This window comes from Lissotriton helveticus, chromosome 7 (assembly GCF_964261635.1).
Source record: "Lissotriton helveticus chromosome 7, aLisHel1.1, whole genome shotgun sequence".
Classification (NCBI taxonomy): Eukaryota; Metazoa; Chordata; class Amphibia; order Caudata; family Salamandridae; genus Lissotriton; species Lissotriton helveticus.
Genome location: NC_136068.1, coordinates 430,492,531 through 430,512,327, shown reverse-complemented (window position 1 = coordinate 430,512,327; position 19,797 = coordinate 430,492,531). Strand labels below are relative to the sequence as shown.

The following is a 19,797-nucleotide window of genomic DNA, read 5'->3' as shown; positions in this document are numbered from 1 at the left end:
GGAGGTCTGGGATGAGGGAGTCCAGACACCCAGCAGGGGGGTGGAGCCAGCGCCCGAGGAGGCTGGGGGTGCTCGGCACCTGGCGGGGGAGAGCCATCGACACTTCGTACTCCCATTGACCTGCCAAGTGGGCCGTTCACCTCCTGGGTGGAGGGTGGTGCCGGGATGTCGGGGCCTGGCCAGGCCCAGGGTTGGGGTCGGGCTGAGGCCGCACGGCCGCGTGGTGCCGTGTCCAAGATGGCGGCTGGGCCGGGCAATGGTGCTGACGGTGGCCCGGGCCCTGTCCTGCGGGGAGGGAGCGAGCCCTTCATGTGGCCTGTCCAACATTGTTTAAATTAGTTAAAGAACAGCGATGCTCCCAAACCAAAAGGGTTTTGCCAGCACTTAAAATCTATAATGCTAAAATTAGCTCAGCTATCCTCTATGGCTTGGATTTATGGGGTGGTGTAGATCTTGCCCCTTTAGATAAAATCCAAAACAAGTTTCTCCGTAGCCTGGTAGGGCTCCCACAATCAACACCGTCACTTCCCCTTATGTTAGACATGGGCTGCCATTCGATTAAAAATCAGGCTCGTTATAGGATGGTAGCCCTGTGGAGACGTATTTGGTCTACACCAGAACTCTCCATGTTTGCCAATGAGGTTCTGGACGTAAGATCGATAATGGGGTCAGGTAACCTACTTTGGTTTAAAACTGTGAAGGCCACACTTTATAAAATGGGTCTTCACTTACAGTGGTCAGATCCGGGAAATCCGGTATTCCCGTCGAAAAAGGAATTCAAACAACTCTTTTGGACAACTGTAAAGGAGGACTTCATTTTGCTCTCGCAGACATCCAGTTTGACTGGTCTCTTTCTGCTCCACAAACTGGTCCCTCATACCGAGACCTACTGGGACAATATTACCAAAAGTGCAGATAGGAAACTTTACCACCAATTTAGAGTTGGCACATTACCAGAAAGGGTATTTACAAACAAATGGCGTAACCAATCAACCATGTTCTGTCCCTGGTGTAGTGAGCTGAAAGAAACCGTTGGCCACCTCCTCTTCGCTTGTCCAGCCTACTCCGCACCCCGTCGCAAATGGCTCCAACCCATTTGCAGAAGGATCAATCTACGCGTGTGTGAGGAGGCTTTGGTAGTGTTAAGATCTAACAGTGCAGAGTGGGTATCCATAGGTATGGCGAAATTCCTTGGATGGGCTTGGATCATCAGAGCCAGACACTTACTTGGTGAAAAATGATAAACGAGTCAAATGTAGGAACCAATTGTACTAAGCCACCATGATTTATGACTGATATGTAAACTTTTTTTATGATCCATGTAACGTCTTTCGATACCATTTAATTGTATTTTTACTGTGTAATGAATGAATTGTATTTTTAACATCTATTATGCCGTACTTTGTATATATTTTTTGCTGTCTTTTATGAAGAAATTTTCGAAATAAAGACGAACTCGACAAAATAGTGATGTAATACTGCAACAAAATGTGCACCATTACACCATTTAAATTGCTTTTTCCTTTCGCACAGTTTAGTCAACACTGCTGCAGAGCTTGGTCCTCTGCCACATAATTATAGCGGGACTGGTATTGCTGCTCTACTGTAATAATTTGTGGCAGCTGAATTGTCTTTATGCCTGTTGCAACAGCCATCAGCAGGGCCAGCAGAGTGAATGCAAGTCACTGAGCATTCATCACTACTGTTTGAACAATGGTAGCGATAACCGGCTTTACTGCTCTTTCTTCTTATCTGTTTTCTCATTTACCCCCCAGTAATTAGCTGATAAGGAGACATTTATTGCCATCAGATAACTTAGTTCTCTGCTGCAGTTCATTACAGGAAAGTAGAAATATTAGCATGTCGCCTCATGCTCTGAAATATAGATGGGTTTGAAAGCAATTTGAATAAAACCATGTAAAATGTGTTTTGTAACATAATGCAAGCAGCATGTTCTCATGTTTATTTGGGTGTGGCCGAGCTCAGTAGTGCAAGAGGAGGGGGGCGGGGGAGCACCCTTGCCATGCCCCCCACCACCAAACCCCCCCAAACCATCGGCTCATCACCCACCCTCCCAGTAATGACAGTGAGAATCACACCCCTGAGGCGGTGCATCTCCAGCTGGAAGACACGTGCACCAGCAGGCCGACTGTGCTGCTGGCAGGGCCGTGCACTAGGAGGCCGGCAGCCACGTGCACCAGCACCAGCAGGCCGGCTGTGCTGCCGGCAGACTGTGCACCAGCTGGCTGTGCTGCGGAGAGGACCGTACACCAGCATACAAGTAGTAAATGTGACATATTTGCTAGAGGGGTGGTACAGAGGGCTGTGCCTTTAGCTTGGGTGTCAAAATCCTGGTCCAAGGTGGCTCAGAGGGCAGTAGAAGCAGGAGACATGAAGAAGTAAGTAGATAAGTCTGGCATAGAGGGTGAGAGAGAGCAGGGAACATTAGAACAGTTTGACAGTATGTATAAGAGTAGTTTAGTAGAGATGATGGAAAGAGAGAAGATGGGGCGATTGAAATGTGTGAGGGAGGAGAGGGTAGTAGAGGCGGGTGCATACAAATGAAGATGACACAAGTAAAATAAAAAGCGATTGAGAAGAAAGATGAATGAAAAATAGGGATAAACATGAGCGAGAAGAGAGGAATAATAAACCAGCATTAAAAATGCAATAGGTCTCGCCTTTCATTAAGTTGAAGCCATTTGCTTTGCTATACAATACCATTAGCAAAGCAAATGGCTTCAACTTAATCAAAGGCGAGACCTATTGCATTTTCAATACTTGTTTTCTTTGTTAGTCCGAAAACAACCTGCCGTGATCTTGCTAGATTATTCTTCAGTTGATCCCTCCCACTCCTCATTCATTCCTCGCATACTACTGTTATGTACGCAATTGTGAATTCTTGTTTTCTCTGCTACAATTTATTTACTTTTGGCAGATCTGGGAGGATAAGGAGGGTAAAAAAAAGATGAACAAAAACAATGCGAAGGCACTGAGCACTCTGCGTCAGAAAATCCGGAAGTACAACAGGGACTTCGAAACACAGATCACTGCTTATAAACAGGTGAGGTGAAAGGCTCTACTGCATTGTGAGGTATTGATTACTACAGGAAAGGTCTGGTTGTGTTGAGATTTTATGCTTGGTAATGATGGATGAACATGAGGTGTACAGCTGGAAAATCAAAGTATTGCTCAGTATAGGACAAATAAAAAGCGTGGCTATTGAAGTTAAATGCTGACTGCTAGGATGACACCACCTTAAATTTAAGATGTTACCGCTGTTTGCAAATGGGAGAGATGCTGCTGCTTTTCCAAGTTTGGGTAATCGAATTTCTTAGATATTAAATAGATATTGTTATATATTCATTTATTGCACGTCACTAGTATTTGGATCACCTGTCAGTCTGGTTCATATATTTTGTTTCTTCAAGAATCCAGAAGAGTCTGCTGATGAAGATGAGGAGAAGAATGAAGAAGATTCTGAAGGTAATGGAGAATAGTTTGGTTATTGCATAGTTCTGGATCCCACCCACATATGGAGCAAACAATCGGAAAATGCTTGCTCCTAATTAAATCTGGAATTTAGGTAGAGGAGAATGGTATTTATTGGCTGGCTTGCACACAGGACTATTAAACAGTACATCAACATAGGCTGTATGCCCTCCCTATACCTAATAGGCTGCCCACGGATTTTGATATAATCTTCAGAATATCTGTATATGTTTAAGCCCAACTTTCCCGGTGTAAGACATTCATACATGTGTTGGGGCGTAGGATGAATATTCCTTTGTGATTCAGTTGCTGCTTCTGTTGTAGGACCTGTCCCTCTCGCTCCAATGTGCACTTACTTAATTCACTCTACCAATGTCATTGGGTCTAACATCATTGTCCCTTTTTTCCTTCTCTGAAATGTTCTTTTCCTAAGGCCTCTTTTTATAAAACCTCATTCTGCTTCTGAAGTTTGACTGAACCAATCTTCCTATCTTCCCATTACAACACTTTGGGAGAATCATTTGGTTTGGTCTTAAATATTTTTTCTTACAATTAGTACAGTACAGGAGGTGCAATAACAAAATAGGTACTTACCAATTGGAGTGTGTTTTTTTGGGGGGTAAAACACTCTTATTGATTTTAACAAACCGCTCCCATAGATGGCCTAATGGCAAAAGAAAGTGTCTTTTTGTCAACTTAGCAGCCGAACATTAAGGCAACAATGTATAAAACATACTACACCAGCACATGACTGCATGGTTAACTCTGAGCCCGTCACCAGGTGTGTGAGTATGTACATCAGGGTCTTGTGAGCGAATATGAGTTGTTTTGAGTTTGCTGGATTCTCATGCTGTGCATTTATTCCACCATCTAGTGGGTGAGTCCAGAAATGTATTTCGTAGTCCTGGGGTGTTTTTCAGGTCTCGCCTGAGCCAATGCGCTTGCGCATTGCTCCGGCAAGATTATAGTAAGCGGAAAAGAAAAGTCTACCAAAACTGCTGCGGATCACCTACAGTTCATGTGATCTATGCGCGTACACACCACCGCCAGCCACATAACACTCCATCATTTGTCTGTGCCTCGGCATCAGACTTCAAAGGCTGCCCCTCCCCCGCCCCGCGTTCACATCGCGCACCACCATTTGTCTGTGCCTCGGCATCAGACTTCAAAGGCTGCCCCGCCCCCGCGTTCACATCGCGCACCACCATTTGTCTGTGCCTCGGCATCAGACTTCAAAGGCTGCCCCCGCCACAGCAATGCAGAGAGCTTGTTTCCGGACGAAAGTGAAAGCCTGCCGTGCTTGAAATGCTGTTGCTGTGTTGCCATCTCTTTAGGGACACTCAGCTTGAAAGCACTCGACTTGCTAGCTGCAATGCTACATCCGCTATGCTTTGCCTCTAGACACGTTGATCCCTCGCAGACTGTGCTGACTCTGCCCCTCCTGATTCTGAAACTGACCAACGCAGTCACCACGCAGTCTCTTCTCTCTATCTTATGTCTGCCCTGCCACCATTTACTTCGGACCCTCACCCCTCCTCACCCTCACACCCCGTCACCCCATCACCCTCACCCCATCACCCTCACCCCATCACCCACCCTCTCACTCACCCTCTCACTCACCCACTCACCCACCCACTCACCCACCCACTCACCCACCCACCCTCACCCACCCTCACCCACCCACCCTCACCAACTCACCCACCCACCCTCACCAACCCACCCACCCTCACACCCACCCTCACACCCACCCTCACACCCACCCACCCTCACACCCACCCTCACCCACCCTCACCCCCCCCCTCACCCACCCCCACCCCCCCACCCACCCACCCCCCCACCCACCCACCCCCACCCCCCCACCCCCCCACCCACCCACCCCCACCCCCCCACCCCCCCACCCCCACCCCCCCACCCCCCCCCCACCCCCACCCCCCCACCCTCACCCCCCCACCCCCACCCCCCCACCCCCCCCCCACCCCCACCCCCCCACCCTCACCCCCCCACCCCCCCCCCACCCCCCCACCCACCCACCCCCACCCCCACCCCCCCACCCCCCCACCCACCCACCCCCACCCCCACCCCCCCACCCCCACCCCCCCACCCACCCCCACCCCCACCCTCACCCACCCTGTTAGAAGGGGCAATCTCGGAGGGCCAGGTTGTGCTCACCCAGACACCCCAAGATCCACCTCTCCCACAGAACTTGCAGAGTCTTGATTGTGAGGTCCTCACCGGGGAGGACTTTGGGTCTGGGATCGTACACACTGAGCTCACACCACACTACGAACAGACACTACACCGTTGGATTTTAGGAACAAGTTCTTTATATAAGCAAATAACGAAGGAAGCACTCTTATATACACAGTGGCCACAGGACCACAAAGTCTCTGAGGATTCGGGAAGAGGGAAGCGGGACAGTCTTTTAGTCTCTGGGTCAGTACGAGGCGTACCCTACGCACAGCTCTCAATCCTCGAGCCGGGGGGTACGGGATGGTGGTCGTACTGGTTGCCTCACCTTCGTCGAGTCGGCTCGGTCGTGATGGTGGTCTCGATGGTCCAGCCAGACCAGAGTACTCCTCGAGCCGCGACGAGGTCAGCAGGGCTTGATCGGGAGAGGTTCGTGAGAGCCGCGACAGCATCAGCAGGGCTCGGATGGTCTCGGAGGTCGAGCCGCGACAGCGTCAGCAGGGCTCCGATGGTCTTAGAGGTCGAGCCGCGACAGCGTCAGCAGGGCTCCGATGGTCTTAGAGGTCGAGCCGCGACAGCGTCAGCAGGGCTCCGATGGTTGCAAGTTCAGCTCGAGCCGTGACAGCGTCAGCAGGGCTCCGATGGTTACAAGTTCAGCTTGAGCCGCGACAGCGTCAGCAGGGCTCAGGTGGTTCAGTTCCTTAAGGCGAAGGAGCCGCGACAGCGTCAGCAGGGCTCAGAGATTCCAGATGAGTCTTCTTAGGGTCAGCCGCGATCAGATCAGCAGGCTTCAGGTCCAAGATACAACTGCCCGCTAGTTGTCAGGCGGGCCCAGTTATAGTCCTTCTACTCTTTGATCTCCGGACCCTCGCAGGCAGAGGTCTCCGGCCCTGGGGGCTGGTCGTTGGCGAGGTCCGGCGGTTGGCTCTTTGATCCCTTTGAAAGATGGGTCCGGGAATTCCCAGACGCCCAGCGGGTCTGGAGCCAGCCCTCGGGGAGGCCAGAGGGGTGATTGAACCTGGCCCACAGGGGAGGGCCAAAGGTGTGACAGAAACCAGCCCCTCAGGGGAGGCCGGAGGGGCCATCGAAACTCCCTGGCTTATCTCACTCGGGAGCCCTTTACCCCCCAGCCGGGACTGGCGCGCCTTTGGAGTCTGGGCTTCGCTGGGGCCGGGGTCACGCTAGGCCTAGGGAGACAGGGATGTCGGGAAGGGAAGATGGCGTCCGGGCCTTGTGGGGCATGTATGTTTAGGCGCTCGGAGCCGGGCGAGGAGCGGGAAAGGCAGGCCTGGTCAAGGTTCTCGGGGGATCTAGGCGTCACTGGGTAGGACGACCAGGCTCGGGTTGCAGGCTACACTAACGGGGTGGCCGCGCAGGGGACTCGGGGTACAGGCCTACGCTCACAGGGTGTGGAGGGACAGAGGTGAACCACGCCACGAGGCCGGGTCCAACACGCGTCCCCCCCCAGCTGAAGGCGGGGAGAACTACCCATCCTCTTGGGGGTTCTCTTCGCTGAGGCGGAAGAATCGGGACAGGCCGTCCGCGTTGGCGTGGTCAGAGCCCGGCCGGTGTTCGACAGTGAAGTCCATCCCCTGGAGGGAGATGGACCAGCGCAGCAATTTGGGATTCTCCCCTCTCATTTGCATTAGCCACCGGAGAGGTCGGTGGTCGGTCTGGACCCGGAAGTGAGTACCGAACAGGTAGGGCCTCAGCTTCTTCAGGGCCCAAACTACCGCGAAGGCCTCCCGCTCGATGGTGCTCCACCTTTGTTCTCGAGGGAGTAGCCTCCGGCTAATGAATGCCACTGGTTGGTCTAGGCCGTTCTCGTCCACCTGGGACAGGACCGCTCCGATGCCATGCTCGGACGCGTCCGTCTGGACTACAACCTCTCGTGAGTAGTCGGGGGCCTGTAGGATGGGGGCGGTGCACATGGCGTCTTTTAAAGTTTCGAACGCCTCTTGGCAGGCGGGGGTCCAGCTGACTTTCTTCGGCTAGTTTTTGGAGGTTAACTCCGTGAGGGGGGCTACGATGCTGCCGTAACTCTTGATGAACCGGCGGTAGTATCCCGTGAGCCCTAGAAACGCCCGCACTTCCGTCTGGGTCGTGGGGGCCTCCCAGGCCACGATGGCATCGATCTTGGGCTGGAGGGGGGCTACGAGGCCGCTTCCGATCTGGTGCCCGAGGTAGATTACGGACCCTTGTCCGATCTGGCACTTGCTTGCCTTAATGGTGAGACCGGCCCTTCTCAGGGCCGTGAGCACCGCCCAGAGGTGCTGGAGGTGCTCGGGCCAGTGGGAACTGTACACGGCGATATCGTCCAGATACGCAGCGCTGAACTCCTCCAATCCAGCCAGTACCTGGTTCACCAGCCTCTGGAAGGTGGCGGGGGCGTTCTTCATCCCGAAGGGCATCACCCGGAAATGGTAGTGACCATCCGGGGTGGAAAAAGCGGACCTTTCCTTAGCTCCCTCGGTGAGGGCGATCTGCCAGTATCCACTGGTCAGGTCGAACGTGCTAAGGAAGCGAGCAGCCCCGAGGCGATCGATAAGCTCGTCGGCTCGGGGGATGGGATGAGCATCGGTTCTGGTGACTGCGTTGAGCCCGCGGTAGTCAACGCAGAACCTCAGCTCGGGAACAGCACCGGGTGCGGCTGCCTTCGGAACCAGGACCACGGGACTAGCCCATGGGCTGTCAGAGGCTTCGACCACCCCGAGAGCTAGCATCTTTGATACCTCGGCCTTGATACAGGCCCGGATTCGGTCAGGGACGCGGTAGGCTCTGTGCCGGACCAGCGGGCTGTCCCCGGTGTCCACGCCGTGGACGCACCAGTTGGTGACGCCGGGGGTGAGGGAGAAGAGGTCCGAGAACTGTCCCAACAACTGGCGACAGTCCTCGCGCTGCTCGGAAGAGAGGGAGGAGGAGAGACTCACCCCCTCTACGGAGCCATCTTTTTCTTTCACGCACAGGAGATCGGGGAGAGGCTCCGTTTCTTCTTCTTCCCCATCGTCCGTGGCTAGGAGCAAGCTCAACTCGGACCGGGCGAAGTGGGGCTTGAGGCGGTTCACGTGAAGGACCCGCAAGGGGTTCCTGGGGGACTCTACATCGATGAGGTAGGTCACCTGACTCTTGCGCTCTACCACCTTGAAGGGCCCTGTCCACTTGTCTTGCAGGGCACAGGGCTCTACGGGGGCCATAACCCAGACCTGCTGTCCGGGCTGAAACTCGACCAGAGTGGCATTTTGGTCATACCACCGTTTCATTTCTTCTTGGCTGGCTTCGCGGTTTGCCTCGGCCAGCTCTCGGAACTTACACGTCTGGTTCCGGAGGGCCAGAATGTATCAAAACACATCGGGAGGGGGCTCTGGGGCTGCCGTCTCCCACCCTTCCTTGACCAGGGTGAGGGGTCCCCGGACGGGGTGCCCGTAGAGCAGCTCGAAGGGGCTGAACCCCAGGGATTTCTGGGGGACTTCGCGGTACGCGAAGAGGAGACAGGGAAGGAGGACGTCCCACTTACGCCTTAGGGGCGCTTCGAGTCCCATGATCATTCCCTTGAGGGTCCGGTTGAAGCGTTCCACCAGACCGTTACCCTGGGGGTGGTATGGGGTGGTGAACTTGTACGTCACCCCACATTGTTGCCAAAGGGACTTCATGTATTTCGAGATAAAGTTGGTCCCTCGGTCACTGACGACTTCTCGAGGGAATCCTACCCGGGAGAAGATGGCCATGAGGGCCCGCCCCACTACGGGGGCGGTCACCGTTCGGAGGGGGAACGGCTTCGGGGTATCGGGTGGCATGGTCTACCGGCACCAAGATAAAGCGGTGCCCCAAGGAGGTCCGGGGGTCGAGGGGGCCCACAATGTCGATTCCCACCCTCTCAAAGGGGGTACTGACCATGGGGAAGGGTTGGAGAGGAGCCTTGCGCTTCCCTCCGCTCTTTCCGCTGGACTGACAAGTGGGGCAGGACTTACAGTGGGCCTCCACATCGGAGCGCATGCCCGGCCAGTAGAAGTGGGTGACCAGGCGCTGGTACGTTTTGTCTTGTCCCAAGTGTCCCGCCAGGGGCACGTCATGGGCCAGGTTCAGGAGAAAGCCGCGGAAGCGTAGGGGGACCACCAGCACTCGGCCGGACCCTAGCTCGGTGGACTTTTGCTCGCTGTATAATAAGCCGTTTTCCCATTAGATAAAGTGGGAGCCGGACTGGTCACCGGCGGCCTGGGCGGCGGCCTGCTGCCGCGGCCCCACCAGGGATGGACAGGATGTCTGCTCTAGGCAGAACTCTTCTCGGGACGGTCCCCCTTCCTGGCGCCATTGGGCCAGCTCAGGAAGGTCGTCCAAGCTCGGGGTCGGTTCGACGTCGGGGCCGCGGGGCCCTGCGTCGGGGGGGGGGGGGGGGAAGCTCTCCCCGGGGAATAGCTCAGGGGTCTCAAAGGGTTCAGGGACCTCGGGGTCCTCGGGGGTCACCGGTGCTGCCTCTAAGGTCGCCTCTTCGGGGGTGGCCCTTCGGCGGTCATCGACCGGGTATTCACACAGGCCCACTCGGGTAGGCCCACCATCTCTAAGTGGGTCCTTTTCTCAACCTGCTGCCATGGGGAGCTCTCTAGATCGTTGCCGAGCAGGCAGTCCACAGGCATGTCGGAGCGGACCGCCACTCGTAACTCTCCAGAGACGCCCCCCCACTCGAACAGGACTTGAGCTATCCGGCAGGTGCGGACGGAGTTATCGGCTGCGATCACCCTGCAGGAGATGTGGGGAACAATCTGGGCTTCGGTGACGAGGTGCCGTTTGACGGCGGTGATACTGGCCCCAGTGTCTCGGAGCACCCCTATGTGATGGCCATTGACAGTCACCTGCTGCCGGTACTTCTCTGTGTTGTCGGGTAGGGGAGCTCCGGGGACCATCTCCCTATCACCCAGGGAGACTAACATCATAGCTGCGGGTTCAGCTCCCTCGAACTCTTCCTCCCCCTCCTCTTCTAGGGCTACTGAGGTGATGTGGCGCACTGGGGGTCCTGCAGCGGCAGGCTTCTGGAACAAGGGGCAGCGGGGGTCATTGGCATAGTGCCCGGGTTTCTGGCAATGGTAGCAGGCTTGGTTGACCCGGGGCCCTGGCTTAGCTTGGGGAAACCCTGCTCGCGCTGTGGGAGGTGAGGTACCTGGCTGGTTTCTGGGGGGACTGCGCGGGGACCCTACCTGGGAACCCCTCTGTCTATTCTGACCCCCTCCTCCCCTCGGGCGGGATGGCCCTTGTTCGTTTCGGCCAGTGTCCCCCCCGGGGTACTCTGGTGCTCACCCAGCGATCGGCCTCGACGGCCAGCTTCCGGGGGTCGGCCAACTTGCTGTCCAGGAGGTGCTGTCGGAGTTCCACAAAGCAATTCAGGGACAAGTGCTCATACGCAATGAGGTCGATGAGCCCCTCGAAGGTGGACACCTTGCTGCCCTTGATCCACCCTTCCAGGGCCCGGCTGTAGAAATTGACATATTCTACCCACGTGGTGCCGGGGATCTTCTTGCATTCTCGGAAGCGTTGGCGGTACATTTCTGGGGTGAGCCCGTACCTTGTGAGGAGGGCCTCTTTCATGTGGCTGTAGGAGGTCTGTTCGGCAGACGGTAGGTCGAGTAGGGTGTCTCTCCCCTCACTCAGGAATCGACCCCACAGCCCGGCTCCCCAATCTTTCTGCGGAACTCGGTGTGAGGTCATAGCTACCTCGTAGGCCTTGAACCATTGCTGGATGTCATCGTTTTTATAATATTCTTTGACCACATCCTTGGGGATGTGGACCTTGGGTTCCACTGGGGGAACAGACTCTCGGGTCGCTGCTGTTTTGTTGCCTTCGTTCCGGGCCTTTAGTTCGATTTCCAATATGCTGCGCTCGTGCTCCAGCTGGAGCTTCTTTCCGTCATGTTCTCGCTGGAGTTTCTTCTCCTCCAGTTCTCCTTGCAGCCGCAGCTGCTCGATGGCTAGCTTCTTCTCGGCCAGCTTGAGTTCTCCTTCCATTTTCAACCGGGCTAGTTCTAGCTCGTGGTTTCGGTTGCGTTCTCGGTCGGTCATCTCTTCTCGAGACAGACCTCTCTCGGGGCTGTAATTCCGCGTCGGGGGACTCAGCTCTTTCTTGCTCTGGGGCGTGGGTTCCGATCAGGGGTGCTCCCCCTCCATCGGCTTCCGTCGGTGCTGGAGGTTGGGCTCCGGTCTCCACCCAGGCTGTTAGAGCTTGTTGGAAGTCCTCTTTGGTGTTTAATCCCGTTGACGGGATATGGAGATCTTTGCAGAATTGCTTGAGCTCACGGTGTGAATAGTCTCCCAGAAGCTCCATCTGGAAGGTGGTCTTGTCGGTCGTGACGCTCATGGCTGCTCTTTGTTCGGGTAGTGTGTCAGTACCGTACGATCCCTAGACGTAGGTTCTTATCGCGACGCTGCCACCAATGTTAGAAGGGGCAATCTCCGAGGGCCAGGTTGTGCTCACCCAGACACCCCAAGATCCACCTCTCCCACAGAACTTGCCGAGTCTTGATTGTGAGGTCCTCACCGGGGAGGACTTTGGGTCTGGGATCGTACACACTGAGCTCACACCACACTACGAACAGACACTACACCGTTGGATTTTAGGAACAAGTTCTTTATATAAGCAAATAACGAAGGAAGCACTCTTATATACACAGTGGCCACAGGACCACAAAGTCTCTGAGGATTCGGGAAGAGGGAAGCGGGACAGTCTTTTAGTCTCTGGGTCAGTACGAGGCGTACCCTACGCACAGCTCTCAATCCTCGAGCCGGGGGGTACGGGATGGTGGTCGTACTGGTTGCCTCACCTTCGTCGAGTCGGCTCGGTCGTGATGGTGGTCTCGATGGTCCAGCCGGACCAGAGTACTCCTCGAGCCGCGACGAGGTCAGCAGGGCTCGATCGGGAGAGGTTCGTGAGAGCCGCGACAGCGTCAGCAGGGCTCGGATGGTCTCAAGTTCAGCTCGAGCCGCGACAGCGTCAGCAGGGCTCCGATGGTTACAAGTTCAGCTTGAGCCGCGACAGCGTCAGCAGGGCTCAGGTGGTTCAGTTCCTTAAGGCGAAGAAGGAGCCGCGACAGCGTCAGCAGGGCTCAGAGATTCCAGATGAGTCTTCTTAGGGTCAGCCGCGATCAGATCAGCAGGCTTCAGGTCCAAGATACAACTGCCCGCTAGTTGTCAGGCGGGCCCAGTTATAGTCCTTCTACTCTTTGATCTCCGGACCCTCGCAGGCAGAGGTCTCCGGCCCTGGGGGCTGGTCGTTGGCGAGGTCCGGCGGTTGGCTCTTTGATCCCTTTGAAAGATGGGTCCGGGAATTCCCAGACGCCCAGCGGGTCTGGAGCCAACCCTCGGGGAGGCCAGAGGGGTGATTGAACCTGGCCCACAGGGGAGGGCCAAAGGTGTGACAGAAACCAGCCCCTCAGGGGAGGCCGGAGGGGCCATCGAAACTCCCTGGCTTATCTCACTCGGGAGCCCTTTACCCCCCAGCCGGGACTGGCGCGCCTTTGGAGTCTGGGCTTCGCTGGGGCCGGGGTCACGCTAGGCCTAGGGAGACAGGGATGTCGGGAAGGGAAGATGGCGTCCGGGCCTTGTGGGGCATGTATGGTTAGGCGCTCGGAGCCGGACGAGGAGCGGGAAAGGCAGGCCTGGTCAAGGTTCTCGGGGGATCTAGGCGTCACTGGGTAGGACGACCAGGCTCGGGTTGCAGGCTACACTAACGGGGTGGCCGCGCAGGGGACTCGGGGTACGGGCCTACGCTCACAGGGTGTGGAGGGACAGAGGTGAACCACGCCACGAGGCCGGGTCCAACCCACCCCCACCCACCCTCCCCCACCCACCCTCCCACCCTCCCCCACCCTCCCCCACCCACCCTCCCACCCACCCCCCCACCCACCCTCCCACCCTCCCCCACCCACCCCCCACCCCCCCACCCACCCTCCCACCACCCCTCCCACCCTCACCCACCCTCACCCTCCCACCCTCACCCCCCCACCCCCACCCCCCCACCCCACCCCCCCACCCCACCCCCCCACCCCCCCCACCCTCACCCACCCACCCCCCCCACCCTCACCCACCCCACCCCCCACCACCCCACCCACCCTCACCCACCCACCCTCACCCACCCCCCACCCACCCCTCACCCCACCCACCCTCACCCACCCTCACCCACCCACCCCACCCACCCCCCACCCCCACACCCACCCACCCACCCACACCCACCCACCCACCCTCACCCACCCACCCACCCTCACCCACCCACCCACCCTCACCCACCCACCCACCCTCACCCACCCACCACCCTCACCCACCCACCCACCCCACCCCACCCACCCCACCCACCCCCACCCACCCCCACCCTCACCCACCCCACCCTCACCCACCCACCCACACCACCCCACCCACTCACCCCCACCCACCACCCCCACCCCACCCACCCACCCCTCACCCACCCCTCACCCACCCACCCACCCAACCCTCACCCACCCAACCCTCACCCACCCAACCCTCACCCACCCACCCACCCACCCACCCTCACCCACCCACCCCACCCACCCACCCTCACCCACCCACCCCCACCCTCACCCACCCACCCCCACCCTCACCCACCCACCCTCACCCACCCCACCCCCACCCACCCCCACCCACCCACCCCCACCCACCCACCCTCACCCACCCACCCTCACCCACCCACCCTCACCCACCCACCCTCACCCACCCACCCTCACCCACCCCCTCACACCCACCCACCCTCACACCCACCCACCCTCACCCACCACCCACCCTCACCCACCCACCCCTCACCCACCCCTCACCCACCCACCCCTCACCCACCCCTCACCCACCCACCCACCCCTCACCCACCCACCCAACCCTCACCCACCCACCCACCCTCACCCACCCTCCCTCCCTCACCCTCCCTCCCTCCCTCACCCACCCTCCCTCCCTCACCCACCCTCCCTCACCCACCCTCCCTCCCTCACCCACCCTCCCTCCCTCCCTCACCCACCCTCCCTCCCTCCCTCCCTCACCCACCCTCCCACCCTCCCACCCTCCCACCCTCCCACCCTCCCACCCTCCCACCCTCCCACCCTCCCACCCACCCTCACCCACCCTCACCCACCCTCCCACCCACCCTCACCCACCCTCACCCACCCTCACCCACCCTCACCCACCCTCACCCACCCTCACACACCCTCACCCACCCTCACCCACCCTCACACACCCTCACCCACCCTCCCACCCTCTCCCACCCTCACCCACCCACCCTCTCCCACCCTCACCCACCCTCCCTCACCCTCACCCACCCTCCCTCCCACCCTCACCCACCCTCGCCCACCCACCCATCACGCACCCTCACTCATCACCCTCACTCATTCACTCATCCTCACTCACTCATTCACGCACCCTCACTCACTCATTCACGCACCCTCACTCACTCATTCACGCACCCTCACTCACTCATTCACGCACCCTCACTCACTCATTCACGCACCCTCACTCACTCATTCACGCACCCTCACTCACTCATTCACGCACCCTCACTCACTCATTCACGCACACTCACTCACTCATTCACGCACCCTCACTCATTCACGCACCCTCACTCATTCACGCACCCTCACTCATTCACGCACCCTCACTCATTCACGCACCCTCACTCATTCACGCACCCTCACTCATTCACGCACCCTCACTCATTCACGCACCCTCACTCATTCACGCACCCTCACTCATTCACGCACCCTCACTCATTCACGCACCCTCACTCATTCACGCACCCTCACTCATTCACGCACCCTCACTCATTCACGCACCCTCACTCATTCACGCACCCTCACTCATTCACGCACCCTCACTCATTCACGCACCCTCACTCATTCACGCACCCTCACTCATTCACGCACCCTCACTCATTCACGCACCCTCACTCATTCACGCACCCTCACTCATTCACGCACCCTCACTCATTCACGCACCCTCACTCATTCACGCACCCTCACTCATTCACGCACCCTCACGCACCCTCACTCATTCACGCACCCTCACGCACCCTCACTCATTCACGCACCCTCACGCACCCTCACTCATTCACGCACCCTCACGCACCCTCACTCATTCACGCACCCTCACGCACCCTCACTCATTCACGCACCCTCACGCACCCTCACTCATTCACGCACCCTCACTCATTCATCACGCACCCTCACTCATTCATCACGCACCCTCACTCATTCACTCATCCTCACTCATTCACTCATCCTCACTCATTCACGCACCCTCACTCATTCACGCACCCTCACTCATTCACGCACCCTCACTCATTCACGCACCCTCACTCATTCACGCACCCTCACGCACCCTCACTCATTCACGCACCCTCACGCACCCTCACTCATTCACGCACCCTCACGCACCCTCACGCACCCTCACTCATTCACGCACCCTCACTCATTCACGCACCCTCTCATTCACGCACCCTCACTCACCCTCACTCATTCACGCACCCTCACGCACCCTCACTCATTCATGCACCCTCACGCACCCTCACTCATTCACGCACCCTCACGCACCCTCACTCATTCACGCACCCTCACGCACCCTCACTCATTCACGCACCCTCACGCACCCTCACTCATTCACGCACCCTCACGCACCCTCACTCATTCACGCACCCTCACGCACCCTCACTCATTCATCACGCACCCTCACTCATTCATCACGCACCCTCACTCATTCACTCATCCTCACTCATTCACTCATCCTCACTCATTCACTCATCACGCACCCTCACTCATTCACTCATCACGCACCCTCACTCATTCACGCACCCTCACTCATTCACTCGTCCTCACTCATTCACTCGTCCTCACTCATTCACTCGTCCTCACTCATTCACTCGTCCTCACTCATTCACTCGTCCTCACTCATTCACTCGTCCTCACTCATTCACTCATTCACGCACCCTCACTCATTCACGCACCCTCACTCATTCACGCACCCTCACTCATTCACGCACCCTCACTCATTCACGCACCCTCACTCATTCACGCACCCTCACTCATTCACGCACCCTCACTCATTCACGCACCCTCACTCATTCACGCACCCTCACTCATTCACGCACCCTCACTCATTCACGCACCCTCACTCATTCACGCACCCTCACTCATTCACGCACCCTCACTCATTCACGCACCCTCACTCATTCACGCACCCTCACTCATTCACTCATCACGCACCCTCACTCATTCACTCATCACGCACCCTCACTCATTCACTCATCACGCACCCTCACTCATTCACGCACCCTCACTCATTCACGCACCCTCACTCATTCACGCACCCTCACTCATTCACGCACCCTCACTCATTCACGCACCCTCACTCATTCACGCACCCTCACGCACCCTCACTCATTCACGCACCCTCACTCATTCACGCACCCTCACTCATTCACGCACCCTCACTCATTCACGCACCCTCACTCATTCACGCACCCTCACTCATTCACGCACCCTCACTCATTCACGCACCCTCACTCATTCACGCACCCTCACTCATTCACGCACCCTCACTCACCCGCACTCATTCACGCACCCTCACTCATTCACTCATTCACTCATCACGCACCCTCACTCACCCGCACTCATTCACGCACCCTCACTCATTCACTCATTCACTCATCACGCACCCTCACTCATTCACGCACCCTCACTCATTCACGCACCCTCACTCATTCACGCACCCTCACTCATTCACACACCCTCACTCATTCACGCACCCTCACTCATTCACGCACCCTCACTCATTCACGCACCCTCACTCATTCACGCACCCTCACTCATTCACGCACCCTCACTCATTCACGCACCCTCACTCATTCACGCACCCTCACTCATTCACGCATCACGCACCCTCACTCATTCACTCACCCTCACTCATTCACGCACCCTCACTCATTCACTCATCCTCACTCATTCACTCATCACGCACCCTCACTCATTCACGCACCCTCACTCATTCACGCACCCTCACTCATTCACGCACCCTCACTCATTCACTCATCACGCACCCACCCTCACCCACCCTCACCCACCCACCCTCACCCACACCCTCACCCACTCACCCTCACTCACCCTCACCCACTCACCCTCCACTCACCCTCCACCCACTCACCCTCACCCCCCACCCACCCACCCTCACCCCCCCACCCTCACCCCCCCACCCACCCACCCTCACTCACCCACCCACACCCCCACACCCCCCCACCCACCCACCCACCCACCCACCCACCCTCACCCACCCTCACCCACCCACCCACCCCCCCACCCACCCCCACCCCCACCCCCCCACCCTCACCCACCCTCACCCACCCCCACCCACCCTCACCCTCACCCACCCCACCCACCCCCACCACCCACACCCCCCCACCCACCCCCTCACCCACCCCCCCCCCACCCACCCCTCACCCACCCCCCCCCCCCACCCACCCCCTCACCCACCCCCCCACCCACCCCTCACCCACCCCCTCACCCACCCCCCACCCCCTCACCCACCCACCCACCCCCCACCCACCCACCCCCCCACCCACCCACCCCCCACCCCCCACCCACCCCCCACCCACCCTCACCCACCCACCCACCCTCACCCACCCTCACCCACCCACCCACCCTCACCCACCCACCGACCCTCACCCACCCACCGTCACCCACCCACCCACCCTCACCCACTCACCCTCACCCACTCACCCTCCCACCCACTCACCCTCACCCACTCACCCTCCACCCACTCACCCTCACCCCCCACCCACCCACTCACCCTCACCCCCCCACCCACCCACTCACCCTCACCCCCCCACCCACCCTCACCCCCCACCCTCACCCCCCACCCACCCTCACCCCCCACCCACCCACCCTCACCCCCCCACCCACCCACCCTCACCCCCCCACCCACCCACCCTCACCCCCCCCACCCACCCTCACACCCACCCTCACCCCCCCACCCACCCTCACACCCACCCTCACCCCCACCCACCCTCACACCCACCCTCACCCCCCCACCCACCCACCCTCACCCCCCCACCCACCCTCACCCACCCCCACCCACCCACCCACCCACCCACCCACCCTCACCCACCCCCCCACCCACCCACCCTCACCCACCCTCACCCACCCCCACCCACCCACCCCCCCACCCTCACCCACCCCCACCCACCCACCCCCCACCCTCACCCACCCCCACCCACCCACCCCCCCACCCTCCCCCACCCCCACCCCCCCACCCTCACCCACCCCCACCCACCCCCACCCCCCCACCCCCCCCACCCACCCACCCACCCTCACCCCCCACCCCCCCACCCACCCACCCACCCTCACCCCCCACCCCCCCACCCACCCACCCACCCTCACCCCCCACCCCCCACCCCCCCACCCCCCCACCCCCCCACCCTCACCCCCCACCCCCCACCCACCCACCCACCCACCCTCACCACCACCCACCACCCTCACCCCCCCACCCACCCACCCACCCACCCTCACACCCCCCACCTCACACCCACCCACCCACCCACCCTCACCCACCCACCCACCCTCACCCTCACCCACCCACCCACCCTCACCCACTCACCCCCTCACCCTCACCCACCCACCCACACCCACCCTCACCCACCCTCACCCACCCACTCACCCTCACCCACCCACCCTCACCCACCCTCACCACCCTCACCCACCCTCACCCACCCACTCACCCTCACCCACCCACCCACTCACCCTCACCCACCCACCCCCTCACCCACCCACTCACCCACACCCCCCCACCCACACCCCCCCACCCTCGCCCACCCATCACGCATCCTCACTCATTCACACACCCTCACGCACCCTCACTCATTCACGCACCCTCACGCACCCTCACTCATTCACTCATCACGCACCCTCACTCATTCACGCACCCTCACTCACCCGCACTCATTCACGCACCCTCACTCATTCACTCATCCTCACTCATTCACGCACCCTCACTCATTCACGCACCCTCACTCACGCACCCTCACTCATTCACTCATTCACGCACCCTCACTCATCACGCACCCTCACTCATTCACTCATCCTCACTCATTCACTC

At 58.8% G+C, this 19,797-nt stretch overlaps 1 protein-coding gene across 1 annotated transcript in view; it reads left to right on the top strand.

Annotated features, from left to right (window-relative positions):
• The window catches only part of EIF3C (eukaryotic translation initiation factor 3 subunit C), a 683,261-nt gene that overhangs the window by 261,939 nt on the left and 401,525 nt on the right, over nt 1-19,797 (top strand). The window contains exons 5-6 of the mRNA XM_078652326.1: nt 2,939-3,064; nt 3,432-3,486. Of these exons, the coding sequence (XP_078508452.1) occupies nt 2,939-3,064; nt 3,432-3,486 (181 nt within the window). The remainder of the gene's footprint in view (nt 1-2,938; nt 3,065-3,431; nt 3,487-19,797) is intronic.